This window comes from Geotrypetes seraphini, chromosome 5 (assembly GCF_902459505.1).
Source record: "Geotrypetes seraphini chromosome 5, aGeoSer1.1, whole genome shotgun sequence".
NCBI lineage: Eukaryota > Metazoa > Chordata > Amphibia > Gymnophiona > Dermophiidae > Geotrypetes > Geotrypetes seraphini.
In genome coordinates this window covers 20,716,805-20,742,509 of record NC_047088.1, presented here as the reverse complement: position 1 = coordinate 20,742,509, position 25,705 = coordinate 20,716,805, and the positions used below count along the sequence as shown (strand labels likewise).

At 45.2% G+C, this 25,705-nt stretch overlaps 1 protein-coding gene across 3 annotated transcripts in view; it reads right to left on the bottom strand.

The window, feature by feature from the left end:
* COL4A6 (collagen type IV alpha 6 chain) overlaps nt 1–25,705 on the bottom strand; it is a 457,507-nt gene that overhangs the window by 72,865 nt on the left and 358,937 nt on the right. For 2 of the 3 annotated variants that reach the window (XM_033945312.1, XM_033945315.1), the window contains 6 exons: nt 24,390–24,611; nt 19,793–19,954; nt 12,154–12,162; nt 10,580–10,750; nt 5,744–5,887; nt 4,951–5,076 (listed from right to left, as the gene is read on the bottom strand). In XM_033945312.1, the coding sequence (XP_033801203.1) occupies nt 4,951–5,076; nt 5,744–5,887; nt 10,580–10,750; nt 12,154–12,162; nt 19,793–19,954; nt 24,390–24,611 (834 nt within the window). The remainder of the gene's footprint in view (nt 1–4,950; nt 5,077–5,743; nt 5,888–10,579; nt 10,751–12,153; nt 12,163–19,792; nt 19,955–24,389; nt 24,612–25,705) is intronic. The other variant, XM_033945314.1, reaches the window with a different exon arrangement.

Here is a 25,705-nt window from a genome sequence, read left to right as displayed (position 1 = left end):
GTCCTGCGAGTACATCCGAGAACAATATAGTGGTAGTTTGTGTGTCTCCGGAGAGGCAAACAGATCCACCTGTGGCGTTCCCCAGCGAGCGAAAACCTCGCGTAGAACTGCTGAGTGTAGAGTCCACTCGTGCGGTTGCAGAAGTCGACTCAGTTTGTCCGCCAGGCAATTCCGTTCTCCTTGGATGTAGACCGCCCGGAGGAAGATGTTCCGGGAGGCCGCCCACTCCCAGAGGCGAAGAGCTTCGGAGCAGAGGGGCCATGACCCCGTTCCTCCCTGCTTGTTCACATAATACATTGCCACCTGATTGTCCGTGCGGACGAGGACCACCTGGTCCTGCAATATGTGAACGAAGGCTCGAAGTGCTAGGAAGATGGCTCGCAGCTCTAGCACGTTGATATGACACTGACGGTCTTCTGTCGACCACAGGCCCTGCGTGCGAAGACCGTCGAGATGGGCTCCCCACGCGTACTCCGAGGAGTCCGTGGTCAGGACCTTGCGAAAATGCGGAGTGTGAAACAATAGCCCCATGGACAGATTTGAAGAGTCTGTCCACCAACGCAGCGATTTCCGCAAGGGCGGAGTTACCGAAATGAGGCGAGACACCGGGTCGCACTCCTGACGCCACTGGGACGCGAGGGTCCACTGAGGGATCCTCAGATGTAGCCTCGCAAACGGCGTGACATGTACCGTCGATGCCATATGGCCCAGCAGCCTCATCATGCGCTTGGCCGACACCCTCGATAGTTGGGAGACCTGGCGGCTCATCCGTACCAAGGTTTCCAACCGCTGGGTCGGCAGGTAGGAGCGTAGGCGCGCCGTGTCCAGCACCGCACCTATGAATTGAAGAGACTGCGACGGCCTCAACTGAGACTTTGGAAAGTTTATCTCGAACCCGAGAGTTTGCAGGAAGGCAATAGACTGTCGGGTCGCTGAGATAACCCCCTCCCTGGTCGGGGCTTTGATGAGCCAATCGTCCAGGTAAGGGAACACATGGAGTCCACGTGACCTGAGGGCTGCTGCAACCACCACCATGCACTTCGTGAATACTCGTGGGGACGCGGCCAGGCCGAAGGGCAGTACCCTGTACTGGAGGTGGAGGTCCCCCACCTGGAATCGTAAGAATCTTCGACAGGCGGGGTGCACCGGAACATGGGTGTATGCTTCCTTCAGGTCGAGGGAGCACATCCAGTCCCCTTCCCCCAAGAGGGGGTACAAAACCGGGAGAGATAGCATTCGAAACTTCTCCCGGGCCAGGAATTTGTTGAGCTTCCTGAGGTCCAGTATGGGGCGCAGGTCCCCGGTCTTTTTTGGGACCAAAAAGTAGCGGGAGTAAAACCCCGTACCCCACTGGTCCTTGGGGACCGGCTCGACCGCCCGAAGCTTCAAGAGGGCTTTGGCTTCGGTTATAAGGGTCGGTAGCTGCGTACGGTTGCAGGGGACTAAACTTGGGGGACTGTCCGGCGGCGAGGACACAAAGTTGAGCGAGTAGCCCTCGGAGACGATCCGGAGCACCCAAGCGTCTGAGGTAATCCCGGTCCATGCCTCCCGGAAGGACCGGAGACGGCCCCCGATAGGAAGGGGTTCCTGTGAAAGTGCGGAGGGGAACCCGCCCCGTCCGCTCAGCCCGTCAAAAGGAAGGCGCGGGCTTAGAAGGGCCCTGCGCCTGGGCTTGGGTTTGTCCTCCTCTGCCTCGCTGAGACGGACGTCTCGGAGGCGGTCTCGAGAAAGCTGGGGTCGACTTCTGAGGGTATCGGCGCGGCGGAGGCCGAAAGGGTTTCTGCGGCGGGGGTCTAGGTTTGGGGCGGACCAGGGATGCTAGAGAGCGCTCCTGTTCCGACAAGCGTTTGGTCGCCGCATCCAATGACTCGTCGAATAACTCGGACCCCACACAAGGCAAGTCTGCCAGGCGTTCCTGCAGGTTTGGGTCCATGTCTAGGGTGCGAAGCCAGGCCAAGCGGCGCATGGCCACCGCGAGGGCCGACACCCTCGAAACCAGCTCAAAGGCGTCGTACACTGCGTGGAATAGGTACAACCGCAATTGAGACAGGTTGGACATAAACTTATCGAATCCTGCTCTTTGGGAGTCCGGTAACGAGTTTCGATATTGAGGAAGGTCCTTCACCATACCACGCAAATAGGAGGAAAAGGTGAAGGCGTAATTTAGAACCCTGGTGGCCATCAGGGAATTTGAATAGAGGCGACGGCCAAACTTGTCTAGGGTCCGCCCCTCCCTGCCTGGTGGAACCGCCGCAGAAACCCGTGAGGGCTGTGATTTTTTAAGAGCAGACTCCACCAGAAGAGACTGGTGTGAGAGCTGCGCCTTATCGAACCCTTTAGGGGGAATCGTCCTATACTTCGATTCCATTTTTGAAGGCACGGACGTGACTGTAAGAGGGTTTGACAAGTTATTCAGCCAGGTTTGCAGAAGGACACTGTTGAGAGGGAGTCTAGGCACCTCCCTAGGAAGAGTGGGGAGGTCCTGTTCCTCCAAAAATTCTTTGGAATACCGAGAGCCTACCATCAGGTCAATCCCCAGGGCTTGGGCCATGTCCTGAACGAAGGATGAAAATGAGGACGGCCTAGCCTGGGGAGACGGGGTTCTCGACCGCCCAACCGAGGAGAGGGGGGAGGCCTCATGGGAATAATGAGGATCCCTAACCGATCCCGAATCCCAGGATCCCCTCTCGAGGGCCCTCGAGGGGGAAGGGGAAGTTATCCTCCTCGCAGAGCCCTTGGGTGAGGACCCAGGGGTTCGTGGGACACTCTCCCGTTTCCTCGGCGAGGCGGCCCGGGAAGATTTCCCATGAGGTGAGCGGAGGAGCCTCGGGTTGTCGAGGCGCAACTCCGACACCTGCAGCGCCTCGCCCCCGAACGACGAGGAGCGGTCGCGCCGAGGCGAGCCTCGGGGTCGCTTAGACTTCCTCGATCGACGCCCCGTCCGAGGTCGCGTCGAGGGCGAGGCGTGTCTGGAAGACCCGGAGGAAGAGGAGGAAAGACGGCGCACTCTGCGCAACTTTTCCTTGGGCCTTACACTCCGCTCAGGGGGTTCCCCCGAGGTCGAGGTCCGGGGCGGGGCCGAGGCCGAGGTGAACGGGGCCACCGTACCCGAGACCGAGGTCGCCGAGGTCGGGGCTCCCGAGGGAGCCGAGGCCGGGGCCTCCGAGACCGAAGGCGCCCCGGCCGAGGTCGAGGCCGCCGGAACCGCAGCACGCTGCAACACTTCCAGGGCTCCCGACAGCTCCGATGAGATCAGAGCTCGGAGGAGATCCTGGAAGGCCGGAATCCCCACGAAGGTGGGGAGTTCCGAGTCCGGGGCACACTCCCTGGAGGGCGACCTCGGTCTCGAGTATTCCCTCGGGGTGTGCGGAGTCGAGGTCCGATGCGGGGCCGGGGTCGACCCACCCGCCTTGGCCTGACTCGAGGATGGCTTCTTTGCTGAAGGGGATGGAACAGAGGACTTACCCGAAGCTTGCTTCACTGACGACGCCTTCGAGGAAGAGGGCCGAGGCGAGGCCGAGGCCCCCAAGGACGCCGAGGCCGAGGTCAAGGCCGGGGCCGAAGCCGAGGCCGACGTCGAGGCCGTAGGTGCGTCGACGGCGAACAATTCGGCCATTCTTGCCTTACGGCGACGGAGGGCCCTGTTTTGGAAGGTAGCACAGCGATCACACGAGTCTGTCGGATGTTCGGGCCCAAGACAGACAATGCACCACCGGTGAGGGTCGGTGATGGAAAGCAACCTTTCACACCGGCTGCACTTTTTGAATCCCGTAACAGGACGGGACATCCACGAAGAAAAGGAAGAAGGCCGGGAACGTACCGACGTCCCGCGGCCACGGATTCCGGGAGCCCCCGGAGTCCGAAGAAAAACGAAAGACTTTTTTTTTTTTTTTTTTTTTTTTTGAAAGGAACCGAAAAGAAAAACAGCACCGCGAACTAATTCGAAGGAAAAACAAACTAAACGCGGCAGCTAGAAGGCAAAAACACTGGAGCTCAGATCCACAGGGCTTTCTTGCTCCGCGGAAAAATTTGAACTGAGGACCACGAGGTGGGATGCGCCCTCTAGTGGGCGAGAAGGCATGCACATGCGTGGTGCAGTGTGCAAACTTGAAACTTCAATCAAGTTTGCTTGAAAAGCTGTCCGCGCCGGGGCTCCGTAGATGACGTCACCCACATGTGAGAATATCATGCCTGCTTGTCCTGAGATAATCAGATATCACCCATTCATGTCAATGGAAGAAATGTAAAAAGCTGCCATTCTCACAGTAATTCAAAAACGGCTTGACCGATTTGAACGAAACTTGGTATGCAGATCCCTCACTACCTGGGGTGATATGTTCTGGGGGTCTCTCGGCCCACAACTCTATGTTGCTTGCTCAAGGGTGGGTTCACTCAACAATTTATATGTTCTTGCTCCTGGAGGTGAAACTAAAAATGTTGTTTATAATCACGTTTTGCGTTAGTTGTATTGTATTCATTTTGTCAAATATTTCACATTATAATTTGAATATTGTACTTTTTATTAAGCTGTAAACAAATAATTTCATTCACCACTATAAAGTATCTTTATTTGAATCCATTTACAGTGTTATTGCTATAATTAAATACCCGTGCAACGCCGGGGCATCAGCTAGTATGTAATAAACAACAAAACACAAGTGGGTTAAAATAGACAATTGCTTGAGATTCTTCTAATCATAAGCTGAGCAGTAGTACCTGCATGAGATCAAACGGCATTAAGCTTCAGGATGTCACAAGAGTATTAAATCACTTAACAAACAGAAAATGTTTTTGAAAGCAACAATAATGAATCTAGTTCTTAATGTCTGCAAGTAAGGCGTCTCTAAAATACAAAACAGCAGAAATTTAAACAAAGAACAAGGAGGTGACTTCCCATTTCCAAATATCACTTTTTAATGTAAAAGCAAAAGACTCGTGCAAAACTTCTACCTGTGGCTCCAGGATATCCCAGCTGCCCTGTTGGACCATACGATCCTCTGTCACCCTTCAAGGTGCGTATCATGGACGGCTCAAACGGTGCAGGGAGACCCGGTGGACCCTGGGGACCTCTGTCACCTGAACCAAGAAACAGACTTTCAGAAAAGAATAGCCGAAGCTGTATATCAGACTGAAGGAGATATGTATATTCAGTAAATTACGCTCAAGATTTGGCGCCGAGTAAAATCGGCGCTGAGTGACTCTATAAAGCACTGATTCCTACGCCTAAATTTAGCACCAAACTTATGCCTGCTGAAACTGGTGTAAAGGCTGGCACCCAAGTTAGGTATAAGGCGGTCATGTTATATAATTCTGCACACAATTTTTTGGAATGCCCCCTTTTGAGTTACATGCTAATAAAGTTAGGCCCCATGTCTTACAGAATAGCTTGCAGGTGGAAACTATTTTTAAAAATCCTCTTAGCACTATATTGGGTCGCAAACAAACATATATTCATTGGTCTCCTACCAAGGACTTTAATTAATGCCTTTTCTCCTCCCAGTTTAGCTGCTTAGAGGGACTCCTTGTTTGGGCTAGATTGTGTTATTGGATTTTTGAAGCTGATTCCAACCTAGTCGCTTCTTTTGTTTGGTGTATGCATCATGGCTCTGATTTTTAATCATGCTGTGTGGAAGATTCCCTGATCCCAATCTATTTTCCCCCACTATTGGAATCAGTCTAGATTCAGTCCAAACCAGTTCTTAAAGCCCTAATGGAAGTCTACATCATAATCACATAAACTCACCTTTTTCTCCAGGTTGTCCAGGAAACCCAAGTGATCCTGGTATGCCTGGTGAGCCGGAAGATCCCTTCAGCCCACTGCCACCTGAAATACCTGGCAGTCCTGGTGCACCAGGGAAGCCCCTCATACCTGGTGAGCCCTTCACACCTGAAAAAGGAAGTTTGGCAATTTTCTTTTCTTAGAACTTTCAGGAAATTCTCCAGTAGCCACATTTCTTAAAATGTATTTTTGAAGAGATTTACCCAAGGCGATGTACAGTAGGTACAGTTTAACATGAAACTTACAATCTCGTTAACAGCATAACAACAGTAAAATGACCAAAATATAAACATATATAGAATAGATCTTTCATGTAAAACAAGAGTGAAACAGCAGTGCATAGAAACTAAACAGTCAATAATATTATAGCTAGCATTAGTTAGTTATCTTACCACCCACAATATAATCTTAACTTGTATCAAGTGTTCTGTTGAACTAGTGGATTCTTTAATAAAGTGATGATAAGGGAGGGGGAGGAGAGAGAGTCCTGTACAGGTATACAGGAGAAGATTTTAAGACCTCTATGAAACTAGAGGTGAAGACAGAGCCCCCTGAAATCCCCTAGAATAATAGGCCAACACTATTAAAGGACTAAGATGGCTGAGAATGCTCTGACTGAAGCTGTCAGCCTTTGCACAAAGTATGCTTGCTGAAATCAGCAAGCCAAGCGAAACTTATGCTAAGATAATCAAGTCAAGCGAAAACTTATTCTTTCACATAGCAACTGGTACTACATCTGCTATGGTGTCATAAAAACAAGAAAGAGAACATAAGAAGGATTAGGACATGTCCTGACCAAGAATATAAAAATACATCTTTTGCTAGATAAGTCCTGCAATGGGCGGACCCTTACTAGACCCTTTGCTCAAAATTGATGATTTGATATTAAAATGGCATTTGACAGGAATAGGTAGTAATTTTAGTAAATAGGGCGTGCGTACAGTATGACATAGCATGGCACAAGATAATGTTGACCAATTGATAAATGGATAAATGTAATGACGTTTGTAAGTAACCAATAGAAACTAAAAATGTAATATGTATCAACGTGGCCTCAGGCTATCAAAAATTGTATAAAAAATAGCCATTTTGATTATGTAGGCAGATCCGAGATTTCAGGCCGGCCTAATGATCCTATGCTCTGTTACGCTATATGCTGAAAGATTTATTCTTGTAAGCTGTTATTGATTTACTAATAAAAATATATATTACTTATACCAGCGTATTGAGTGCCCTGGGGTCAGTTATTGCAGCAGGCCCCAAACAGTAGGCCTCTTCAATGATTGGATTCAAGAATGGATTCCAAGCAAGGAGAAGCTTAAAAAAAACTGGAAATAATTTAAGCATTCTCTTCTGAATACAAGGTAACTCTAACACAGCGGTCTCAAACTCAAACCCTTTGCAAGGCCACATTTTGGATTTGTAGGTACTTGGAGGACCACTCTGTTTGACAAATTCATCATCTAAACAGACCAATCCACGCTCTCTACACTTTTTCTCCCTACAAACCCTAAGCAATCTTCAGGCAATTCCTACCTCTCTCACTTCCCCCCCTTCGCCCCCCCTTACTTCCCTCCTCTACTACCCTTTTCTTCTGTAACTTTCCCCTCATACATTTGTAATTCGCTGAATGTCTAGCCTTCTTTCGATGTGAACCGCCTAGAAGTCGTCTGACTATGTTATTATTATTATTATTATTAAAGAAATGACAACTTTGCATAAGGTAAAACTCATTATAGTTTATAAATCTTTCCTTAATTGCTTCTGATCATTTCAGCTATACACAGCTGAAAGCAGAAAGATGCAGGAAAGCGCTTGCGTGAGGTTACAGCAGTGAAGCGGGCAACGTTCCATAACAATGGTAACTTACCGAGGACCTCAAAATAGTACCTGGTGAGCCGCATGTGGCTCCTAGGCCGCGTGTTTGAGACCACTGATCTAATATATGATCCAAGGTTATTTAAACTTTGAAGTACCGCAATACATGAAGTATCATTGCAGTTTGCAATTAATACCGTGTTCCCCCGAAAATAAGACAGTGTCATATTAATTTGGGGTTAAAAAATGCATTAGGGCTTATTTTGGGGGGATTTATTTTTTTTTCATGTACAACAATCATCTCTCCCTTCCTCTCCTCTACCCCAATTTTTCCTCTTTCCTTTCTCCTCCTCCCATGTGCAGCATCTTTCCTCCCCTCTTACCCATCCCCTTGTGCAGAATTTTTCTATCCCTCCCTCCCATCCCCCTGTGTAGCAGAACCCCATCGACCCTCCCACCGTGAGACTGACATGCCTCCATTCCGAGGTCTCCAAAAATAGCAGCAGCGGCAGCACTCTGAACGGGCTGTTTTGCGGCCTTCCCTGCCAGGGTCGGGCTTTCCCTCTGCAGCATCTTTCTATCCCTCCCTTCTATCCCCACTGACCCTCCCACTGTGATGCGGCAGAAGGAAAGTCCCAGCGGGGAAGACCATGAAGCAGCCCTTTCAGAGTACTGCTACTGCCGCTGCTTTAGGAAGCCTCAGAGTGGAGGTAAGTCAGGTCTCTCTGGGGTGGGGGCTCGCTGAATTGACGAGTCTGATTTTTTTCAGCAAATCGGGCAGCATTAGTGTCAGGAATGGAGTTGGAAAGTGTCGGGGACATTTGGGTGGGGGGGAGCTTCGGGTTGATCTTAACTAGGGCTTATTTTTGGGGTAGGGCTTATATTAGGAGCATCTTTAAAAATCATGCTAGGGCTTATTTTAGGAATAGGTCTTATTTTTGGTTTATAGGTTAAGGGGGAGGAAAGAAGAAGAGGGAAAAGAAGGACGAATATAGAGGAACTACACTATATATATGAGGATGGTTTGAAAAGTTTGGTAAAAAAGGAAGTTAAACAATGTAGTCTCCATCAGGGGCTATACACTTAGTCCAGCAAGTTTCAAGTTTTATCATTCCAATGGAAAAATAGGTTTTGTCAAACTCTGCAAAATACTCATTGACATAAATAAAAAACATCAAAACAGGCTTTATAATAAACTTACTTGAATGGCTAATACTTTTAACGTGGCAGGCACAAATGCTCACCTCCATGCAAACTGTTTAGAGGTAGTAGCCCGCCCTCTCCACGTCATAAAAGACGTGAAGCCTATTGATTGGCTAGTTACACTTTCAACCCCAGAGGAAAAATTCAAAGGATCAACCAAAGTATTAAGTTAAAGACATCCAGTCCAGTTCCGCATTGAGCCCTCTAAGTTCCAAAGTCTGTAAATCAAAGATCCATCTTTGTTTTTTATAATTAAGTAGGCATTCAATGTCACCACCCTGCCACCCGACTACTATCTCCTCCAGGACTCTCCATTTAAACTCCATTGGCTGATGTCCAGCTTGTTCTCAAAAGGCCACTAGGGGAGCTAAGGGAGTATTGTTTTTCAACCTAGAATTATATTCTGTCAACCGTGTCTTAATCATTCTCATTTATCTTCCTATATATAACTTCTTACATGGACAAATTATGACATAAATTACTGCTTGGATGAACAAGACGTATTGGTTCTAAAAACAAAAGAACGATTACTATGGGGGACTACCCAGCCCAATCCCTCTAATATGGAATTGCACCATTGGCAAGAGCCACATTTGGCATGTCCAAATAAGGGAGATTGAGAAGATTCATAATCTAATCTTTTATATGTCAACTAGTTTTTAAGCCCGTTACATTAATGGGTGCTAGCAGCCCTTCTCCCTTACTTTTACCTCCCCCCTGTTCAGCAGCACACCTTCCCTGTTCCCTATGTCCAGCAGTAGCCCTTCTCCTTTACTTTTACCTCCCCCCTGTCCAGCAGTACCCCTTCCCTGCATTTCTTTATTTATTTAATTTCTTTCTTTCTGTATGTCTGTCTTTCTTTATCTCTCCCTTGCCTACTGTCTATCTGTCTTTTTTTCTTTGTCTCTCTCTCCTTGGCCGCTGTCTGTGTCTTTTTTTTCTTTGTCTTTCTCTTCTTGGCACTCTGTCTGTCTTTCTTTCTTGCTTGCTTTCTGTCTGTCTCTCTCTCTAGCCCCCTGTCTGTCTGTCTTTCTTGCTTTCTGTCTCTCTCCCTGCCCTCTGTGTTTCTGTGTGTCTGTCTTTCGTTCTCGTGCGCTGCCTGCCTGTCTTTCTGTCTCTCTCCGTGGCCCCCTGCCTGCCTGTCTCTCTCTGTGGCGCCATGCCTGCCTGCCTTTCTTTCTGTCTCTCTCCGTGACCCCCTTATGTCTCCCCCCCCAAAGCAAACCAAGCTTGCTGCCTGCCCCCCAGCACACCCCTCCCCCCAAAGCATAGCAAGTTTGCTCCCTGGCCCCCTTTCCCTTTCCCCCTCCACTTCCCTGTGCAGCAGTAGCAGTAGCATTTCCCTCCCACCCTTTCTTGTGCAGCAACAGCAACATTCCCTCACTTTCTACTTCCCTGTGCAGCATTTCTCTTCATCTTGGCAGGGTCCAACGCAGGGAAACCGCAGCACACAAACCGCCACAGGCTCCAGGTGGAGGAAGTTCAGGAAAGCGCTGCAAACTGCCACGTACTGCACGCTGTACTACCATGTCTCTGCCATGGAGCTACGGATCACGGAGGCAGAGATCACGGCATTAGAAGTGCGCATGCACGCTTAGGGTTTTATTATGATTGATGGGGAGCCAGTGGGCAGATTTGAACAACGGGGTGACATGGGCATACTTTTTACCCCTGCTATTAATTTTATGGAGGTGTTCTGACTGATCATAAATCATTCATTTGTTTGTTGCCATTTCTATTTTTTTTTTCACATACAAGTTCAGCGCACTCAGCATTTACCTTTTAACGAAGAAAACCCTGGAAGTCCATCTTCACCACTAGGTCCAGGAAGCCCTGAAGGTCCCAATTGGCCAGGAGGTCCAGAAGGCCCAGGAAGACCTGGAAGCCCTTTCTTGCCAATGGGACCTGGATATCCCCCGTCACCACGCAAACCTTTTCCACCTGGAGACCCTGCAAGCAGGAGAGAGAAAAAATGGCACTCTCTAACAAGCTACTGGAACTGCTCCAGGCTTTACTGCGCATTGTTTCCTTTGGGAGAAATGGATATCTCAATTTGCACCACATGCAACTTTCTAGAAAGCATAAAAATTAGAACTGCAAGAGCATTAGTTATTTAATATAAAAGTCCTAGGACAACGGTAACTGCCTCCGTCACTAAGAATACCAGCAATAGTGAAACCCCTTACAATTTGTTTCCATGATTTGAGACGTTCAATGGTTTCCATTCACCGAACAGGAGAGAGACAGGCCTAACCCTTCCCCGCAAACACTGAAACAAATGCATGGGATAGAGAGACCCCCAACAACGTCAAATGCTAAAGCACATGAATGGAGTCAACAAAATTAGGTCAAGGCTAGGCCTCTCTTCTGTCCTAGTGTTTAAAAGTATAAAGAACCTAAACTTAGGCTGCCATTGTGTTTGCATTAAGGCTACAATGCTTTTCATTTGACCAAAGAGCTTTCAAATTTAACAGAGGCATAATATTGCTACTGGATTGCCTAGTACAGTGTATCGCAAACCGTGCGCCTCCTGAGATTTGAGGTGTGCCGCAAGACGCTGGGGAGGAGGAGAGGCGCTGGCTGACTGTCCTGTAGGCAATCAGCAGGCGCCAGCGCCTCTCCGTGCGTCTTCCCTCCCTGCACCTCCCACTGGTGCTTTCGTGCATGCGCGAACGCTGATGTGATGACATCACACATGCAAGTGACATCATCGTGCCGACGTCCACGCACTTCTGGGTGCCTCGAGCCGCGGCCACTACGTTTAGCGTGCTGCGGCTTGACAAAGTTTGCGAGACACTGGTCTAGAATGATTAGTACAGCTTGAAATCCTTTATAAAATGACGTGCGTTTTATAAATGTGGAATAACGTTTTTGTGGTCATCAAATTTAGAAGATTCAAAATATGATGAATAGTTGGGAACCCTTGCAAAAAAAAAAAAAAAAAATGATAAAGGGGGGGTGGTGGAGTAGGGATGTTCAGATTAAATCGTAACCAACAGGCAGCTTTCAGCAAGACTTTCTTTAGACAAAGGTCATAAGCCTCCTGCGATTCTATCATGTGGAAACCCTTGAGGAGTACAAATGAAATTCGAATTTTGCTTTGTAGTACAGTGGCAATGCAAACACAATATTTTAATTTAAATTAAGTACCAGGGATTGAAGAATCTAGATGCAAGTTTTTTGTTTGTTTCTGCTACTGTGTTGGTCTGCGTTCGCAGCACGCTTACCACAATAGTTCTTAGATTTCTGGAGACATCAAGCAAGGGGTATCACTTACTATTAATGCAATTCTCGTAGCATGAAAAGCTAGCGTGTTAGGCCAGAAGCTTTCAAGCTACAGAGTATTCTCTCACCTTGACAGCCTATGTGAAGAACCCACAACCAAACAGAGCAACATCAGAAATGGAGAGTGGATGATAAATGGAATGGAAACATGATGAAGAGAGAGAAAAAAAAACAAAAAAACAACAGACAAAAACTGTGTGTAAAACAGAAAACACATAAGAGAACATGAAATCAATGGCTTACGTAGAAATATATCAGCCACTCATGGGAACATCTTATCCAGAACCCATAAGCAAACTATGGGTTGAGATGAAAACGTACAACAGATAAAAATATGTACACAGGGGGGGAAAAAAATATCAGCCAACCGCTACATCTCCCCCCTTCTACACATAAGTTCATGTAATCCTTTTTCTTCTTCTCTACCCACTATTTTAAGTTCTTGTAAACCGTGTCGAGCTCCATTCTCATGGAGATGATGCGGTAATAAACTTAAGGTTTAGATTACATTAGATTAGATCAAAGGACTCAATCAGGGGTGATAAAACAGAAGACTTGACCATTTTACCAGTTTCTCCAAGGTGTCTTTACGTTTAAATCATGTTTATTGAAGAAAAAGAAAGCGACAGCATTAAAAAGCACAGTTTGAATATACTGTATACTGTAAGTTCTCCCCATCGCCACCCTCCCCTCATTACCGGACAAATCAGAAACTAGAACCATTTCCAAGTTAAAGTGTTCATGAGTCTACTTTTGGTCGCCGGAGAAAAAGCGTTCCAAAATTTTCCCCATATTCTGTAACGGCCTTGAGGAGAAGAAAAGTTCTTAATATACTGTATACATACTCTCTCAAGTTTCAGCAAATTAATTATCTATATTTTCCAAAGCTGGAACGTAGAAGCCTTGGTATCTATCTAGAAAGAAGAATAGATTTCTTCCCCAATAAAATCACTCATTGATTCCAAGGTGGCTTTAAAGTTAACGTATTCCATAGAAAATCCAACTACAGTATAATAGGCAGGTGATCGTTAAGAACTATGGGCTAGATTCACTAAAGTGAGCGATCGTCGCTGTTAACCGAACCGATTCACTAAACGGCCCATCGTATGTTTTTCCACTTGATCACCCATTTTCCAATCCAGCCATGCAAATTAGTAAAACCCCATGCAAAATAGCCAAGCGATTGATTCACTTACATTGCTTGGCTACTTAGCATCGGGTTTTACCAATCCTAAAACCTGATTGCTGTAGACTTGTCGGTAACTGTGGTACCGACAGGACTGTCTGCTTTTTGGTCTTTTTTTTTTTTTTCCCCATGGCACAGATATTTTGTGTGTGTTGCACACGCAAAATATCTGACCCATTAAAAATAAAATGAAAAAAATACCCTACCCTTGTCGCAGACCCTCCCCCACGACCCCTGACAATTGCGGCGACCCACCCTAACCCCAAAATGATGGCAGGAGGGATGCCCACTCCCTCCTGCTATAAAGGACCTCCCCCCTCCCCTCTGAAGAAAAAGGCAGGAGGGATGCCCACTCCCTCCCGCCCGCAAATACCCCCCCCTGAAGAAAAATACCACTTGTAACAGGAAAATATCTTAAACAAAACTTTAGGGATAGGGAGACTGCAACATTTAATCATTTGGAATGAAGTTCTATAAAAGTGCTTAGATTTTAGAAGCCTAGAGGCCAACTACCGTATATACTCGAATATAAACCGAGATTTTTGGGACAAACTACTCCTACTATCCATTCAATTGTGTCTGACCCTTGGATACTCTGTAGGCCAGTCCTTGCCATGCTTCCCTGTTTTCCACGACTTCTTTCAACTGCTCGATGTTCATTCCCGTGTCATTCTTGATGGTATCCAGCCAACGGGCCTTTGGTCTCCCCTGCTTCCTTTCACCACTGACCATTCTGAGTAGCACCTCCTTTTCTAGTGAATTCACCCTCATCACAATGTCCAAAATAGGTCCGTTTCTGTCTGGTAATCTTGCCTTCCAGGGACAACTCTGGGTTTATATGATCAAGAACATCTTTGTTGGGTTTCACAGAAGTCTTCTCCAGCATCACAGCTCAAAGGCATTGATTTTTCTTCTATCTGCTTTCGTGAGTGTCCATATCTCACAGCCTTATGTTGCGATTGGGAACACAATGGCAGTGATCAGTCTTTGTTTGATGGTGACTAAGACATCTTTTCACTTCCATATTTGGTCCGTGCTCATCATGGCTGCATGCCCCAGTGCTAATCAATGCTTGATCTTTGCTGTCAAACCACCACTGTAATCAATGGTCCAAAAATGGGGGTCTTGGTTTATATTTAAGTCAGTGCCCACCCTCCCCCACCCCGGACCTGTTGCAGGCCTCTCCTGGGCCTGCTGTAAGCCCTGGTGGTCCAGCAGTGAACTGGGACAGGAGGGATAACCTCCTGTTTCCTGTTCTGGCCGATTCTGAAACATCACACCTCCCTCCTGCCCCCCCCAGATCTCCAGAAAACATACCTTGAAAGCCCTGATGGTCCAGCAGTGAACCAGGGCAGGAATGATCTTCTTACACTCCTGCCCTGTACAGAGCCACTATCTAAAATGGCTGCTGCGAGTTCTTGTGGCAACCTTGCAAAACCACAGGAACTTGATTTATATTTGAATTGGTTTATATTCAAGTATATACGGTAATAGGAGCATAATCTACAAAAAAAACACAGGTGCCTACTTTTTTTTATACAATACTAGCATAGCTGGGTATATACATGCATGTATGAACCTAGGAGGCACCATCCCCTCTTGGATGAAAGAGAATTTTACAGAAACAGGATCTCCTTTCTCCATTGTAGGTCCCTACATGTGAAATAGGCTCCCGAGAGAACTTAAGCCTCTCTCAGATACTTCAGATATCAAGCAGCAACTCAAGCCTGCGCCATTTGTTCAGGCCTTTGAAGAGTCTAGTTTGTTTAGCTATTAATTTTTGGTGGCAGGATATTAAGCCTTTTGATGAGTAATAACTTGTATGCCTTTGGTGTGTTCTCTTTGAAGCCAGAGCCACCGTCTGTAGTTTATTCAGGGTAAAGTTGATTCTTTTATGGTTTTAACTGTGCATGTTTTTATGTAATCCATATAGGATTATAGCGAGTAGCAAAACACATAAATAAATGAATACGTGAACTATGCAGTTAGATCCTAGAGCAGCTGATGTAAATGATTGAACCTAAATGCTGGAAACACATGCATTATTATTATTATGGTAGTGGGACAATTCTTTCTTGTTCCACTTTCTGTTCTCCCTAGAGAAGAGGAGACTTAGAGGGGACATGATAGAAACCTTCAAAATCCTGAAGGGCATAGAGAAAGTGGACAAGGACAGATTCTTCAAACTGTGGGGAACCACAAGCACTAGGGGTCACTCGGAGAAATTGAAAGGGGATAGGTTCAGAACAAATGCTAGGAAGTTCTTCTTTACCCAGAGGGTGGTGGACGTATGGCACGCTCTTCCAGAGGTTGTGATAGGCCAGACCACAGTACAGGGGTTCAAGGAAGGTTTGGATAGGTTCCTAAAGGATAAAGGGATTGAGGGGTACAGATAGAAGCAGAGGTAGGATATAAAAATGGTCAAATCACTTCACAGGTCAAAGGACCTGGTGGGCCACCACGGGAGCGGACCACTGGGCGGGATGGACCTCTGGTCTGACCCAGTGGAGGCAACTTCTTATGTTCTTATTTTAGGTTATATGAGCATTGCTTCTCAAGACCCTCAGAAACGCCACCTGAGACTCATATCATTCATTGTCTTAGGCTTTAAGTGCTGTCTCCTCATCGGGGCATATTGAACCTCATTTCAAGATGCTAACTTGAATGTATGGCTTAGAAAAATTATGTTCGAGGTCTCTTCCTATCTTGATTTTAGAAAATTGTTAAAGACTCAACTCTTTGATAGGCTGGTATCTTAATGCATTCTGCTCCATTTCTTCAATCAAGTTCCTTATATTCAACTTGATGTATTTTATCTTAATCCTCCACAGCCCCAGGTACGTTAGATAGATCGTGAGCCCACCAGGACAGATAGGGAAAATGCTTCAGTACCTGATTGTAAAACCGCTTAGATAACCTTGATAGGCGGTATATAAAATCCTAATAAAACTTGAAAACTTGAAACTATTACTTCTTTCCCTGCCATGCTGGTATTTTTTGCATTATATTGTAAATGCTTTCTATCTTTATCTGTTTTTAAGTCCATTATTCTAATTTGTATTTTATCTGTATCCCATGTATTAGCTTAGAACTTTTTCGGTATGGTGGTATATAAGAATAAAATTATTATTATTATATAAGCACTACTCGAACAAAGTAGAGTGGAGCCTAGTAAAGGGAAGTACAGCCTTAAGAAAACCGTTTGGTGAAACATGTCGGCTAAGCTATCCCTGAAAGGATGACCACATATAAGATAAGTCACTTATTACTTTAATATAATCCAGAGCTGAACTATTTATTTATTTATATATTAAAAATATAAATGAGAGAGTAGTGCTTACATAATATGCCCTGATGAAGAGACAGCACTTAAAGCCTAAGACAATGAATGATATGAGTCTCAGGTGGTGTTTCTGAGGGTCATGAAATACATTGCTCATATAATCTAAAGTGTGTGAATGAGAACAGAAAGTGGAACAAGAAAGAATTGTCCCACTACCATAATACTATACTGAATGCTCTCATTACTATAAGAAATTGACACCAAGAGCTATTACACGGAAACACATGCATAACTTAAAATATTCTATAAGTAACATTGGAGCCCCAACCTGTTTCCTATTATGCATATGCCGACCTGTAAAATACATTCTACAGATGATATGCTCATAATGAAGGATCAGGAAACCCAGCACATCACAAAGAACAAAAAAACACTAGAAATAGTTTATTCTTGCACACAATGCTGCATGGCTCTCATAAAAAGCCCAATGTGGTCATGTTGTGCCAAAAGGCTGCATGAGGGACACTCTGTGAAAGAAATATAGTCCAATAACAATAAAATAAAAGCCATATAAGAATCAAGTAAATCACACGTAAAAACAAATTGCTAACATCATAACCACAGCATGAATAAAAATGACTGAACAGATGAGCCAATCTAATATAATAAAATGCTAGGCCGCGCATGCGCACTCAAAAGTCGTGTTCCCTGATCCGTCGCGACGGCATGAGTGCGCATGCGTGCCAGACAAGCTTCCCTGCTCTCCACCTCACAATACGGAAGTTTCTTTACACGCTAACGATTGCCTCCACAAGCCTGCTCCCAGCCAGCCGACGATCGCCTCCACAAGCCGGGACTGGGGTACAAAGAGCGCCTCCTCCCCCCCGGGACGAACCGAAAAACTGACCCCGCCGCCTGGGACCCGAGTCCTTTGCCACCTCACCCTTCCCTTCCCGCGGACCCGACTACGAACCTTGCGATTCCAGCGTGTGCAGCAGTCTTCACACGCTGCTTCGGGCCCTTCTACTGCCCTGATTTGCTCTGCCGCGTCTCTGATGATGTCATCAGGGACGTGCCAGAGTAAATCAGGGCAGTAGAAGGGCCCGAAGCAGCGTGTGAAGACTGCTGCACACGCTGCTGGAATCACCAGCTTTGTAGTCGGGACCGCGGGAAGGGAAAGGGGGTAGAGGAAACGCTATTGCTGCTGCACAGGGCACCCATTAATGTAACGGCCTTGCTTTCGGGAGGGGGGAGGGAGTCAGAAGGGGGTCACGGAGAGACAGTCAGGCATGGAACAACAGATAAATACAGGTAGGCAGGGGGGCCAGGGATAAAGACAGAGAGACATACAGAAAGAAAGACAGGGGGCCAGGGAGAGAGACAGACATAAAGAAAGACAAACAGACCAGAGAGACAACAGATAAATACAGGTAGGCAGGGGGGCCAGGGAGAAAGACAGAGAGACATACAGAAAGAAAGACAGGGGGCCAGGGAGACAGATAGAATAAACACAGACAGACAGCAGAGAAAGAGAGAAAGAAACCTCCCCCTCCCCAGACACTAGCCAAGGATAGAGAGAGAGAAAGAATGACAGACAGGGGGCCAGAGAAACAGACAGAAAGAAAGACAGACAGACATCTATTCTAGCACCCGTTAATTTAACGGGCTTAAAGACTAGTTGAATAATAAACAACTAAAAGATTAATTTTAATCATCTGTTCAATCATTTTTATTCACGTTATGGTTAAGATGATTTTGGATGTCTTGAATGGCTCTTGCTTTTAACTTGTTTTAACATATGATTTCATTTAGATTTTGCTTGATTCTTACTGGCCCATATTTGTTTCATAGAGTGTCTCTGACGCAGCCTTTTGGAGAAATGTGGCCACGTTGGGATTTTTAGGAGTCATGCGTCGGGCGCAACACAATAATTTATTTTTTTAACATGATTGGGCCCGGATTCTGAAAGCGGCCCCGTAACCGGCAGGCGCCTGAAAAAGCGGCACCAGTCGCGTGTCACGCTGATTATGGCCTGTGCTTAAGGTAGGGGCCGGAAATCTAGGCCAGGGTTTTACAGACCTATATTTCCGGCACCTGCCTTCGACGTAGAATCACGCTTAGCGGTGCCGAATGTCAACTCCACCCATAACCATTCGGCGCCACTTAGCGTCTGCTTAGACGCGATTCTGGCGCTGTGCTTTGTAGGCACTTCATAGCGCCTACTTTTTAATCTTTTCATTTGTTTTTAATTGGGTTTAAACGGCCAGGTCAATTTACCACGCCATTAATAGCCAATTCAAACAATTAGCACGTGCTGGCAGAGCGTCTACTGGCGCCTTCCTAATGGCGTGGCGCTTAGAATGCTTCGCGATCTGCAATGTTTGCTGTTCCTTGGGAACTGAGCAGACCTACGCCTCTCTTGTGCTGTACAGATATGCACATATTTACCGAATACACAGCATCTAAAGGCTGATGTCTTAAATCTTGGAACTAAACCAATGCTTCTATAACAATTCCAAGTTTATGCTTCTTCCATTTACTAATATATCAATTCATTTCAGACATTTGTGTTATACTTTTTTTACTTTTCTTATGGACCTCAGAAACACCCTCCTCCAACCGTTATTTTCATGTTTTAAAATGGGGAGCTTCACAGGTGTGATTCTCCTCACTGGTCCTTGCTAATTTTGCCAATACAAACTTTTTTTAAGCACTTTTTTGTTTTTTCCAAACTTAAGTATGTACTTATCTTTTTTTACTAGTGCATCGGTAGGACCCGACATGTTTCGCATCCGCTTCGTCAGGGATCCATACAAACCGCTAACATCCACCCCGCTCTGAATTTAAATCGCAAACCAAAAAGTGCTAAAAAAAAGTTTGTATTGGCAAAATTAGCAAAGGACCAGTGAGGAGAATCACACCTGTGAAGCTCCCCGTTTTAAAACATGAAAATAACGGTTGGAGGAGGGTGTTTCTGAGGTCCGTAAAAAAAGTATAACACAAATGTCTGAAATGAATTGATATATTAGTAAATGGAAGAAGCATAAACTTGACATATTTACAGAATAGCATGTAGCTGGATTTTTGGGTTGCATTTATTTGTGCACACATACCCAATATACTATTCATGTGTGCATTTGCCAGGTAAGTACCCTCTTTAGAGATCTACCCCATCATGACCTGTAAAATAAATAAACTATTTCACCAATTCTTTCTACAACAAATGCCGACTCCTTACCTATTACTCCTGGAAACCCTGGCAGCCCCACAGGACCTGGTCGTCCTTGGATGCCAAATGGCCCATCAGGTCCCGGGGGCCCCTGTAAGCCAGCAGCACCAGGAAAACCTGGAGTGCCTTGTTCACCTTTTGCACCCTGTAAACCTGGTCTTCCATCAGCCCCTGAAAGAGGAGGAAATGGGTTTAAAAAAAAAAAAAAAATTCTTTATTTATCAATTTTCCAAATCAAATTTACAAGAAAATAAACTTCTTGTTAAAGAAATACAGGAGAATAAAATAAATATATACACTTCTCCCTCCGTATTCGCGGTTTCGGCACTCGCGGTTTCACATACTCGCGATTTTTTTTTGTCGGGTGACTCCGCCCTCAAAAATTACGTCATGATTGAAGTTCCTTTACTTTTGCTGTACTGTAAAAAAAAGTTTAGTGTTTACCAACATTCACTCTGTTTCCATGCTTTTTCCTACAAAATCGAAGTTTCAAAACTTTCACCCTGAAAATCGCTGGTTCACAGCGTGCACATTGTGAATATTAATAGGATTTAGTAGTAGTCCTTTCACAAAACCACAAATAACTATTTTATATGTTATTCGCGGTTTTAATAACAAAACCTCTATCTTTTACAAAAAACTGCGAATAACATATACAATAGTTATTCGCAGTTTTTCCATATTCGCGGCTATAGCTGGAACGTATCCCCCGCGAATACGGAGGGAGAAGTGCCATCAAAGTTATACACAATTAAGAAAATGACATATCCTTCCTTAGACTAGAGAGTTGCGCGGGGACAGAAATCCCACCCATCCCCGTCCATCCCCGCCAGGATCCTCTCCGTCCTCACCCGTCCCTGCCAGGATCCTCTCCGTCCCCACCCGTCCCCATCCTCTCTGTCCCCACCTGTCCCCGCAAGGAATTACCTCCATAAAAGCAGCAATTACTTCTGACAGGATCATCAATTCCACAGTTTCTTTTGCGTTTGCGCTGCTGTTTTCCTTGTGGAATCTCTTTGGTGGAACCCTTTTTTTGATTTCTGTTCAGGTAATTAACTTATAAACCCCCTCTTTTACTAAGGCTGACATGTCTATTATATTATATGGATGAACCCTGCTTCCAAAGCCTTCCATCCCCCTGGGAGTCCCGTTGGCTAGTGGGGGGTCCCCGTGGGAGTCACGTGGGTTAGGGGGGATTCCCGCGGGACCCACGGGATTCCCATGATCCCCGTTCCCGTGCAGACCTCTACCTTAGACCCCAATATCATAAGGGGAGTTACCACCAATATAATGAGAAGAACATTCCTTATCAAAAAACAAAAGAAAAGCTTTAACAAAGTAAAGCTTAGCGCAAGTTTGCTATTTATATTCCAAATTCACCGTTCCTATTCCATCAGGTTATCTTTTTTAGCTCCAGGAAAGATTTAACTGGTCTGTCTGAAAAATCACATATTTAACTTGTACATATTTTACAACAAGAGGAGGAAATGTTTAGTTGCTCTCACACCATGGAGGTCATCATAAAAGCATTCAAAAATAATTTTACTTTTATTTAGGGCTCCTTTTATCAAGCCACACTAGTGGTTTAATGCGTGTAATACCACACGCTAAACCGCCGGCCGCACTAGCCGCTAACGCCTCCCTTGAGCAGGCGGTAGATTTTAGGACAGCGCAGGGGTTAACGTGTGATGAAACGTCGCACGCGTTAACCCCGCTAACGTGGCTTGATAAAAGGAGCCCTTAGTTTAAATAAAATACTTATAACTAAAAAAAAACCCCCAAAAACAAACAAACTAGGGCAGTACATCGATTGAGTGCGATTAACATTTTTAGTCGCATAAAGCGTCCCATCCTCACATTTCCTTCTATACTCGTACAGTGGCAAATATAGACAGCAGAAGTAAATTCTCAGAACTGACATGTTTTAATTACTAAAATGAAAATAAATCTTTTTTCTTACCTTTGTTGCTTGGTGATTTAAAAAAATGGAACAAAATAATTAGAAAAATAAAATCATCAGACAACAAAGGAAAGAAAAATGATTGCAAAGATTGAAAGTATTGTATAGTTTAAACATGAATTTTTTGGTTCATATACATTCAGGGTGGGGTGGGGGGATGGGAATATTTTATGATTTCTCTTACTTATGAATAACTATAGGATACAAGGGAGCGGGATTATTCAATATAGTTTAAAATTTGATGATATATTAAGTGTGATCTAAGTATAAATGATTGTATTATATGTTACACTTATTGGGAGCTTTAAAAATGAATAAGATTAATTAATATAAGTTATGGGGAGGGGGGGAAATGATTGTTTTTATGTTTTAATTGTGTATTTAAAGTGCCTTCTTTGTAGTGGTTATATCTAAACTAATTGTATGGCACTGTCAAAGTTTGAAAATCAATAAAGATTAATTAAAAAAAAAAAGAAAAATGATTTATTTTCATTTTAGTAATTAAAACATGTCAGTTCTGAGAATTTACTTCTGCTGTCTATATTTGCCACTGTACGAGTATAGAAGGAAATGTGAGGGTGGGACGCTTTATGCGATTAAAATTTTAATCGTGATTAATTGATGTGCAGCCCTACTTATAATCTGTATATCTCAAAATCTATGTGGCTTTCTGTACGAAAAATACAAAATGACATCAAGTCTTAGCATATATCGTCGTAAAGGTACTATTCTCAAACTCTCAGAAAACTTCTTTGTATCTCAACAGACCTAACTGCCCTTGTAAGGGCGACCCCACGTTGTTTTTCCCTACAGCAACCCTTCCTATTGTTTTTCCCCTATTTGTTCTCTTTTACTCAGAATATTGTAGTTCTCGCCGTTTTACCTTCCGTTCCTGTTTGTCCAAGGTTTAAATGTCTTTGAATGTATTAGTCATCCCTAAAGATATCTTCTAATTTTAAGTTTGTATTTTAGTCAATGTAAGAACATAAGCAGTGCCTCTGCTGGGTCAGACCAGAGGTCCATCACGCCCAGCAGTCCGCTCACGCGGTGGCCCATCAGGTCCAGGACCTGCATAGAATCCTCTATCTATACCCCTCAATCCCCTTTTCCTTCAGGAAATCATCCAATCCTCTATCTATACCCTTCAATCCCCTTTTCCTTTAGGAAATCATCCAAGCCCCTCTTGAAACCCAATACCGTACTCTGTCCTATCACACCCTCTGGAAGCGCATTCCAGATGTCCACCACCCTTTGGGTGAAGAAGAACTTTCTAGCATTGGTTCTGAATCTGTCCCCTTTCAGCTTTTCCGAATGGCCTCTCGTTCTTGTAGTTTTCGAACGTTTGAAGAATCTGTCCCTCTCCACTTTCTCTATGCCCTTCATGATCTTGTAAGTCTCTCTCATGTCCCCTCTAAGCCTCCGCTTCTCCAGGGAAAATAGCCCAAGTTTCTCTAATCTGAAACCTTATTGGTTGCTTTTGAATATGAAAAGGTCGATATTCAGCCAGTGGATCTCAGAGTTCTACCAAACACCACTGGTGCTATTATTGGATAATCAGTGGTGGGCCCTTTCCAGGCTTCGACACTGAACATCTAGTTTTGTGGAGCTGGCTAACGCATAGCTGGTTAAGTACGGTATTCAGTACTTAACCAGCTATAGCTTACTGCATAAAGATAGGACTGATTTTTATAAGGTCCCATTTATGTAGTTAATCTAGCTACTTAAGTGCAGTCTATTGGCACTTAAGTGGGCAAGTGCCAACTCCCGCCTCTGGAATGTCCTTCAAATAGCTTTTCGATTTGATGTTAACTGGTTATTTTCAGTGGCACTATCCAATTAAATGCCACTGTAAATTAGCAGTTAGTCCCAAACAGGCTATTTAACTGGCAAAGAGCTGTTTCTAGCCAGTTTAATTGCTTTGAATATCAACCCAGAAGTATTTAATATTTTCAAGATCTAAAGGTCAGACGAAAAGCTTCTTAACTTCTAGGTAGAGAAGACTCCCCATGTAATCATAACGTGCATCTCAAGGAAATGGAACACATGATTACTTAGTTTATTTACTCTTTCTTTTTTTAGACTAAGAATTGACAGTTAAGTCTAGATTTAGCAAGGCTTTTCTCCCTTTCAGTGTCTAATAGAGAATGACACGGTGACAAAATTCATCACCGTTCCCGTCCCCACGGATAACCGCGGAAAATAATCCCATGTCATTTTCTAGTGTCTATTTCAACCTCAGTCCTTCTACACCAGCATTCTTCAAAGCAAAGCTTGCGGGTCAGTGGTTGTGGCCATTCATACTCTGATTCTTATGGGAGCCAAGGATAATGAAGCCATTGTGACATCACTGATGTGATTGGCTCTTAGGCACTGGTGGAATGAGGCATTATGACATCACAATATCTGCTCTGGATACCAGAGACTGTCATTCTCAACCTCAATCCTTCTACACCAACATTCTTCAAAGCAAAGCTTGAGGGTCAGTGGTTGTGGCCATTCATACTCTGATTCTTCCCTCTCTCCTTAAAGAATGACATGAAGATGGTTTCCCGCGGTTATCTGCGGGGACAGGAACGGTGATGAATTTTGTCACCGTGTCATTCTCTAATGTCTAACTTAGTAAATCAGGCCCACAGAGGAATTTACCTTTTTGTCCTGGTAAGCCAGATTCTCCTGGAAATCCTTTATCTCCTGGGAATCCAGGTCGGCCCGGTTCACCTGGACGTCCAGTCTCAGCACCCAAGACTTCACCGGTAACTCCTTTAAAACCAGGAGATCCAGGTGCCCCATTCTTGCCAGACGGACCTTCCTTTCCTTGCAGTCCTGGGAATCCTTGAGGACCCTGATCTCCATGAGGTCCTGGAAATCCTTCAAAAACAAGACTATTTCAGTAGAACACAGAAACAGCAAAACAATGTCTTAAATTAATTTGAGATAGTATTATATAAAAAGACTAGTCTTATAGCCCGTTACATTAACGGGTGCTAGAATATATGTGTGTGTGTCTGTCTTTATTTTTTTTTTTCTCTCACCTTAGCCGCTTTCTGTATTTCTGTCTGTCTTTCTTTTTTTTTCCCTTGGCTGTCCACTACCACCCCTTGCCTGCTCCCCCTGTCCATTCTCCCTTCCTTTTACCTCCCCTGTGTCCTCCACCACCCCATCACTGCTCACCTTATCCAGCAGCAGCCCTTCTCCCTTTGTTTTACCTCCCCCTGTCCATCATTACCTCCTTCCTGCTCCCCCTGTCCAGCAGTAGGCCTGCGTTCATTTTTCTGCCCCCCCTGTCTATCAGCACCTCTTCCCCTGTCCATCAACTTCTTTTCTGCCCCTCCATTTCCGTGTGCTGCAGCATTTCCCTCCCACCCCACTTCCCTATGCAGTATTTTCCTCCCCCTTCCATACCTTCCTCCTTAACTCCATGCCCTACCATTCTCTCCCCTTCTGCTCCCTTTCCTCCTTCACGTTTCAAGCAAAGGGTCTAAACTTGCTATATTGTTTCCTCCATTTAAAAAACAATATGCAAGGAGAGCTTTGAAATGACTCCAACTGAACCTGTAAAGTGAACTTACATGTCTTCAGCTTTTGCTGTATTGTTGAGTTCCACAAATTTATGTGAGGTCTTTTTCTCTACCTGTTTATAGTTTTCTGTATTTTTCCCACAATAGAAGGGGATAGAGTTTTTTTATATACTATATATTTTGATATTTACTATCCCACTGGTGTTAAATAACATGTGTTACAGAACTCATGCTCTCAGTATGATGCCATCCAGGTTCGGCCGCGGCGGCCTGCAGCTGCCGACAGCCGCTGCGGCCGACATCCGCCTCGGGCCGCCAACATCCGCTGCGGCCGACATCCGCTTCGGGGGGAGGGAGAGAGAGAGCTTCGGGCAGCCAGCAGCCGCCGCGGCCGACATCCGCCTCGGGCTGCCGACAGCCTCCGTGGCCGACATCCGCCTCGGG